The 8,243-nt window shown below is 38.8% G+C and overlaps 1 protein-coding gene across 3 annotated transcripts; it reads right to left on the bottom strand.

Moving 5' to 3' along the window:
* Positions 1–272: 272 nt before the first annotated feature.
* LOC113031336 (uncharacterized) lies at positions 273–5,241 on the bottom strand. Of its 3 annotated transcripts, none has more exons than XM_026183316.1 (5): positions 2,748–4,233; positions 2,044–2,461; positions 1,065–1,689; positions 878–947; positions 273–469 (listed from the first exon to the last, which is right to left on the bottom strand). In XM_026183316.1, exons 1-5 carry the CDS (start codon positions 2,947–2,949, stop codon positions 291–293), a joined length of 1,494 nt encoding a protein of 497 aa, XP_026039101.1. In that variant the 5' UTR covers positions 2,950–4,233; the 3' UTR covers positions 273–290. The 3 variants fall into 3 exon arrangements, 2 of the variants coding, with proteins under 2 accessions (XP_026039101.1, XP_026039102.1); XM_026183317.1 differs by having other exon boundaries at positions 407–469; positions 891–947; positions 2,748–2,959; XR_003273717.1 differs by lacking the exons at positions 273–469; positions 878–947; positions 1,065–1,689 and having other exon boundaries at positions 2,118–2,461; positions 2,748–5,241.
* Positions 5,242–8,243: the final 3,002 nt, after the last annotated feature.

The following is an 8,243-nucleotide window of genomic DNA, read 5'->3' as shown; positions in this document are numbered from 1 at the left end:
TAGTTGGAAGTCCGCCATTCAAACTCAGAGAGCCGCTGGAGGAAGGTGGTGATCCGAGGGCTGATGCTTGTAACCTTCCTCTTTACGACACGACCTGTCTTGCGGCTTGTACCAAGTTTTGCAGGGCATTTTGTTCCCATGTCTGGATTGATCCTCACAAAGAACCTTTTAACGGAAAAAAGGCTGCTTTAATTTCAAAATTAAAACATACGTTACAGCAATCACCTATATGTTTCTGCAACTGTAGTCAAGCTATCACATATATTTCATTCTTAAATGGTGTAAAGTATTTACCTCTGTATTATCTCCAGTGTGATGGACGCTGACTCCTGATACTCAAGGTTGAAAACGTAGTATGACGCAAAGAAGACAGCAAGGGTGCTGGCAAAGTCATGCATCTGCTCAGGCTCATAAAATACCTTGCCCTCCAAACTGATCATCCAGCGGCTTGCAGACATGAAATTATTCCCTAAAAACAGACAAGAGTCCAATAAGACAATGTGCTCACCCTTACAAATAAGGTTTCCAAAAGAATGCTGGATAGCAGGCCTCACACTGTACAAAAATAGAATCCACACAGTTTGCTGCTATTTCTCTTATTATTTATTATCTAATGAAAATTATGATCAATTACAGGAAAAAACTGCCTTATGTCTTTGCATTTTGGCCTGTGCTGAAATGTTAGGTTGTTTTTTCCTGTTGGTCATTGTGTATAATAAATAATAAGAGAAACAGCAGCAAACTGTGTGTATTCTATTTTTATACAATATAAAACAGACAAACCCCTGTTAAGTAAGTTGTTGTGGGTACAAATACCACAATAATTACATAGATTTTTTACAAAAATATTACAAGAGGATTGAAACTATTTACTTACCAAGCGCTATTACCCTTGGTGTGATGGGTAAGGTCATCTCTCTCTCAACAGACATCTTGGTGGAAAAAGCCTTTAAAACACAAAACGAACTGATTTGAATGATGATACCCAAAATCATTGAAATATTTTTCCTTTGTTTATGTTGACAGTATTGATAGTGCATGTGTAAAATTTTAAATATAATTACGTCAGCCAAGATGAAGATTGAGTCCTCTTTTTCTTGGAAGTACTTCATCAGAAGGAGGATGGCTGCTGTGGCGATCTGGTTGTGGTTCAGCTTTGCACTGTCGCACTCACGTAGCAGATGTTCAATCTCCTTGTTCCACTGAAGTCTCTGGCTTTGAAAGAAGTTCAAAATTCTCCTTCCTTTCGTAAGAAGGGCTTCACTGAGACGTGTCTCTACCTCAATATCTGTGAGTGTGTGGAAGTGAGTGCAGAGGCCTCTTTTAGTAAAAAGAAATGGCCAATGCTCTTGAACCTCACATAAGGTGGGGGCAGGCCAAGAATTAAGCATGTGCCTCTGGTAAATATAAGTCAAAGACATATAAGTATTTACATCTGTTGTTTCAATTGCTTGAGGACCTGCTGATCTGAAGACAGTTGACATAGTCTGTCTTTTTGTCTCCAAAGTTTCAGTCGTTTCTCCTTCTGGTAGGGTTGTGGGTTGCCAGTTGATGCAACCATAGCTATCAAGTTCAGATCTCCCCCTTTTGATGGCAACATCACCCTCATTGTTTTCCCTGGTAGACCTTTTCCTTGGCTGCCGGATTCTGCTGCTGACATTGTCTCTATTTACATGTTCAACTCTTGTTTTAAAGTCAAAGTCAAAGTCAAAGTCAACTTTATTTGTCGATTCTGCCACATGTACAGGACATACAGAGAATAGAAATTGCGTTACTCTCAATCCCTAGATAAATAGCAAATGAACATTTAAATATATTTAAATATAAAAGTGATTAAAAATGCAAGTAAAATAATTAAAAAGTAAAAATTTAAATAAATACAATTTTACATATAACAAGAAAGCTATATAATATACAATATAATGGGTAAGTGACATTGAGTGTAAACCAGGCAGAGTAGTGCAAATAGGCAAATAGTGCAAATGGAGATTTAGTAGTGTACGGTAAGAGAAAGTGTAACAACAAAGTCTTATGAGGTAAGACTTAAGCTGTTTGAGTAGGGAATAATAACCACAGCCTAATTGCTCACCTTCTGCAGTCTTATCTGCAAAGGTAGCGGGATACTTAGATACAATAGCTCTAGCTACCTCCCCACAAGCAGCTCTGTTAGGGTTGGGGCAGTGTACTCGCATTCCTTCTACAACAGTCCTAATCATTATTCTCCTGTCTTCTGGGTGAGCCATTCCACCAGTTGCCAAGGCCTGTGAAAGTCTTGTTGGCATCTTCTCCCAGGGAACTGAAAAATTGCTGATCCAGGAGGTGTTGCTTACATTTGGTTGTGTGGAAGGGAGTTGACCTGATGCTTGTGCAGAACAGAGTGAATTACCCTGTAGTGGCATTTGCACAGTTGTTGAGCAGGTGGTTTCAGGTTCCTTTGGGTTGTTTGAAGAGCCAGACTCCACTTGGTCGTCGATATTCACACACACACACACACACACACACACACATAAACACAGCAGAACAATTCCACATTAACTATGTACAGATGGGTTTTTTGGAGTATTTATTGAGTAATACTCTTATATAAGACACAAAAGCAAGAGTGTTGGAGAAATAATACCAATGGCAATGAAAGCTAGTTTTAGTTTTGAACGCTATAACAATTTCAAAATAACTCTCAAAATAACTAATTTACAACTATTTTCAAGATAGGACTGCAACCATTTATGACATTAATGCATTCTCACCTTTTCTGAATACTTGAACAAGTCTTCGACTTTGAATTGGTGTCAAGAAAGGCTTGATATCATCAGGCTCAACAAACAGGAGATCTTCTCTGTTTCTAACACCAATAATGTCTGTCAGGTGCTCAATAACTGCCCTCTTTGTCTCTTCATGCAGGTCAGGTAATGCCAGGTTAATTTCATGATGTAGGCTGCCGCTGTCCATATCTGCAATGAATTAAGAGGATGATATTGAATGATGCAAAGATACAACGGTTAAACCTGAAGCGATATACACTGGCAGAGGGTAGTAATCAAACAAACTGTCTGCTTGAACACATATGAATCTTTTTTCAGAATTGTGTAGACAGTGAAGTCCAAGGTTGATCAGTATCACAGATTGAAGGATGTCCAAAACAAAGTGTACTTGTTTGTGACTGATGAGGATCACTGAGATTTTTCCAAAGATGTGGCCACATTCATCATGACCCATAGCAACAACAAGCCCTTTGCAATATTTTGTTCCTTTGTAAACTACTGCTGATACCTCTGACGTTGTTTCTTTCATCAAGCCAGCTGTCCTGACAGACTCCTGAATTAGACCATTGTACAACTGCTCATCATATTCACTAGTTTCACCAACTGCTTGAACTGCTGGAGCAAACAATGGTCCACTGCTGAGGTACGCCTGAAGCAGCTGGTGCCTTTCTGCCAGTGTTTTACAAAGGTGAACAAAGTTGTGCAGTTTCCGGGCGCATTCCTTGAAATACGAATGCTTACTCTCGAACCGGAGAGTCCACAAGCGAATAAGAGGCCCAAAGTGCAAAAAGAGGTCACTATAGTGCAGTAAATAGTGATGCTTGGGCTTGAGTGGGTGATTAGGGAAAATTGTGTGTCTTGAATGAACATACTCCTCTGTTATTATCTTAAGGTATGCAATCTGGTCATGATGGATCTTGGGAGCACATATGAGCTCAACCATTTCCTTGAGCTGTAGATAAAGTTGCCAGACCTGACTGTCCTCAGGATTTTTTATCCTGTCACCAACCAACAATGGCAACAGTCGCAACAGACACCAGTTCTGTGCTGCAGAACCAGAAAGTTTTTTGCCACACTCCTTAACCTCACATGGTTTACTGAGACTATCATTCCCTGAGTATTTAAACTGTGTGATCGACCTGTTTAGTTGTGCATAAGTGAAATGCTTTTCCTGTTTCACTAAATGACTGATGTACAATGCCAAGTCATTAGAGACTACACCTTCAAATAAATCATGACCCAAACATGGGGGAAGCCCAGTACAGACATGAAAATATTTCAGAGAATTGAAAGGTGAGTCAAACTTTACCCCCTGTACCATGTCTTGGTCAGTGGTGGATAGCTGTTGTACACTCTCCTTGTGACCAGTGATGGTTCTTTTTGGACCAAGCTTTAGTGGTGTCTTTTCAAAGTCTGTCCTTTCAATCAAGCAGTATCTACAAAAATGCGTACTACAACTGAAGTTTTCAGTGAAACCACCTAAACAGTGTGAACCAAGATTATCTCCACAAATGGAAATCAAGGCCGCTTTGAGGGTATTTCCATCATCTGTCTCAATCCCTGTATCTTCTAGATCTTTAAGGTCTGTGATAATACTTGAGAAAACTTTCTCCTGACCAAATGTCTTGAAGTCCCTTTCTCTGCACAGCATCACCAACTGCATGGGATCAACTGAAGAGCGATTGTGTGGCTGGACCTCACCTAGACTCATGTAAACCCCAAAAACTTTATGTTTTTTCTTCCCTGACCCAAGAGGATTCACAACCTCAAATCCATCCTGGTAAAGGATGATGGACAATGAAGAAGGATTGTCTTTTAACAGAGCATTTTCTTTTACATTTCTTCCATCTGCCACATCCTCTACAACCATGTTGGAAGAGGTATGATTTTTGGATTGGTGATATTGCTCTTTAACACTTGACTGTCTAAGGAGTGATTTTAATGTCTCTTTGATGGAAATGTACTGGCAAAAGCATTCCTTTCCAGCAGCATCACTTCCCAGATAAATCTGGGTGGGTTCAACATAGTCAAAATACTGCTTGTAAAATGTTCTCCTTGTTTTGTCAGATCTGAGTATTCCTTTGTTGTATATTGTGAAGACATCCTCTTTAGAGAGATTTTGAATAATCATTTCTATCTCAGTTTGTGGTATGTCTAGCTCAGAAAGCTTGCCCTTCAACTTGTCAAAAACATCTGCCATAGAAGTGCTATGGACATGCTGAAATCCATCAAGAATACACTGTATTGTGCTCGCTGGCAACAGCATCTTGGCTTGCATTTTCAGGTAGAAAAGAGCCAAATTATGTAAAAATGTCTCTTGTTGATTATCACACTCCTCTAGATGATCACATGGAGTTGGAGTCAGATTCTCCTCAGAAGGCTGAGTACAGTCTATATTTTCGGGGAGAGTTGACACCTGAGTTGTTATCACCGGCTTATGTTTCCTGGATAAATGTGTGGCAAAAGATGAGCGCACTCTGAAATGTTTGTGGCAGTCATCATAAGGGCAGACAACTTTCTTGCCATCTTTAATATGAAATCTCAAGTGAGTGCATAATGCTGAAAAATTCTCTGCCACATAGAAACATGCCTCAACTCCACAAGCAAGATTTCCTTTAAAATGGGTGTGTTTAGTCTGAGCCCCGCGATAGCGGTGGTTCCTGTGCATATGGGATCTGAATGCAGAAAATGTTCGATAGGAAGAAGGACATTGCTCTATTCCACATGTGAATCGATAATTAGCTGTGTGCTGATGTTTCTTCGTATGATAACAAAATTGTCTTAATTCTGAACAAAAAACACCACAAAATTTACACCTGTACATGGCTGCATGTGTCTGAATTTGAATTTCCAAAAAAATGTTGTCTACCTTTATTCTCACTAAATATGTCTTTTTACCTGCTGTTTTGTCTTGTCTGTCAAAGAACTGAGGCTACATAAGATAAGATAAGATAAGATAAGATAAGATAAGATAAGATAAGATAACTCTTTATTGTCATTGCACAGTCATACATAGTACAGTAGTACAATGAAATTGGAAAAACTGTCCTACATCCCACTGTCAGCGCGGCCAGCAAGGGCAGGAGGACAGCAATGCACCACACTGGGCGGGAAAAGACAGAGAGACAACTGTTAATTTAATGTTGCATTTATTTAACCCTTGAAAAATATATTTACATAAGCAAATAAAAGAAAAAAAAACACACAACCCATCTTTTCCAGAATAATTCAACTAATTCCCTTTTGACCAACCTAACACAGACGTTACATGGTTTTCATATGAAAAAGACCCTGGAAGACGTTGTATTAAAGGAAAAAAAAAACATGCTCCCCTTCCCACTTAAAAAAATAATAAATATTAAACTTAGGTTGGAGTTCCTCGCGCCACCAACCTAACGTTACATTAACTTTTTAATGTTGTGTACTGCAGCTCACACAAAATTAAATAAAGCAGGCTAACCTACATGAGCAAGCTCAAAACTGGATAAGATTGTTTTAGCAGTCTCTAAATTTCCAAAAAAAAAAGTTGTCTTACTTTATTCTTATTAAATGTGTATTTTTACCTGCTGCTTTAGCTGAAGCTAAATGTCCCACTGTTAGCGTGGCCAGCTTCTCAATAGTCATAGAACAGAAGCGCAGGAGGACAATGCACCACACTCGGCGGGAAAAAGACAAAGACTGTCGTTGCGCCTGTGTTCCTCGCCCCTCTCCGTGGAAAATATATGTCTAAATATTTATTTGAATAAGAAAAGAAAAAAACACACACAACCTATTTTTTCCAGAATAATTCAGCTAATGTGCTATTTCGACCAAGCTAACACCGAATTTAAGCCCCCCCTCCCCCCCACACACACAAAAAATATATATGCTCTTAAAAATTAATAAACGAGTATGTTAGGTAGGAGAGTCCTTTGCATTACCTTATGACGTCCCGTTTGCAGTTTCCACACAGAGGTCCAACAATAACGAGGTGCAAAATCTTTTGTCCTCTCGAGCATATCGTAACGAAGAGTTAACAAAGTTGGCCTGTCTTTCCTCTCCTGTCAATCACTGGATCACAGGTCATGTCAGTCAGGATATGGAGTGGTGGTTGGTGGTTGGTAGAGGTAGGTGGGTGGGCGGGGCCAGCATGCATTCAGTGTGTGTTTCACTAAGTTGGGTTGACTAGTTCCCAGAAGAGTTCTGTACATGTAAATGAGCAATTCAGTTACTGCTCGACTGAGAAGCCTCCGCCAAATTATTACAATATTCTCCACTGACTGAAGTTCGCCTTTGGCAACGCAGTGGCAAGCACACATTTGCAGCAGCTGTGCATGTGCATACAACTGCATGCAGCTGTGCACAGAATGATCAGAATTCTTGAACCTTACACACAGGCAAGTCCCCTAAAAAGTCAAAACCATAATACTTTCACTGGTATCATACTGACAAATGGCATAGGTTGGAGGAAAATCTGGAAATGGTTGGCAGTGAAAGAGTTAAAATGTAATGCACTATTGCAACCAACCACTGAAAGAGTAAAAATACACAAACAGTATGATGAACCATTCAAATCACATAATACAGTAGCACTACTGCTAATGTGTTAACAGTAGGTATAACTACTACCGCAATTTTAAAAAATACAGTAAGTAAATGTAAAAAACCTTAATATACCCATAATGCAAAGCAAATTACAGTAATTAACTGTAGAAATGTTTTCAGGTAAGTTACTGGGCATTTTGTGGTATTTTACTGTGAAAAATACAGCAAAGGTTAACAGTGTAATGAAAGATAATCTCAACTAAACATTTTTTAAAATTGTTTCCAATGAAGGAAATAGGAAGTATTCATAAACTTACTATAATGGCAGATGAAAGTGCAATTAAAACTTGTTTTTTTCCAGTAGTTTAGGTGGAGACTTGGCCACTATCTATAGACAGTCAGATATAGAAAATGAGGACTTAACTCAATTGCATGGATTGATCTGAGAATCCAGGATCAGAGGCCTTGGCACTGGTATTGGCCCAATGGACAAGAACTCCACTTCTGGGATCTCTGGGACTACAAAGAGCAAGACTACAGTGAAGGCTGTGCTTTCATATACCACAACAGCAAAAAGTAAAGTGTGACTGTAGACTATTTAAAGATATTGAACAGTTCATGTTAAACTAATTAAAATTAATATGACACTAAACTGCTTAACATTTTTGCTAAGCTTGCCTCAGGGTTTTGAGTTTAATATTACAAATTACTCAGAAGTCAAGTACTCTTTTGTACATCATAGATGAATTGAAATCAAATTTTTAGAACTGCAACATGAAGGACCTCAAAGTTGTTTTTTCTATTGTTTGTTTGTTTTTGTTGAACAGCCATAGTTAGAATGACACAGTGATTGATGAGTTTTCTTTTAATTTTTGCTTGTAATAGTCGAGTTGACTTTGTGACACTTGGTGGATTGTTTTCTGATATTCCAAGGCTAATGATGATAATTTCTAATGC

The sequence above is a fragment of the Astatotilapia calliptera genome, chromosome 11 (assembly GCF_900246225.1).
Source record: "Astatotilapia calliptera chromosome 11, fAstCal1.2, whole genome shotgun sequence".
In the NCBI taxonomy this organism is placed as follows: Eukaryota; Metazoa; Chordata; class Actinopteri; order Cichliformes; family Cichlidae; genus Astatotilapia; species Astatotilapia calliptera.
The sequence above is the reverse complement of the archived record's forward strand: the minus strand, read 5'-3'. Positions and strand labels throughout refer to the sequence as shown.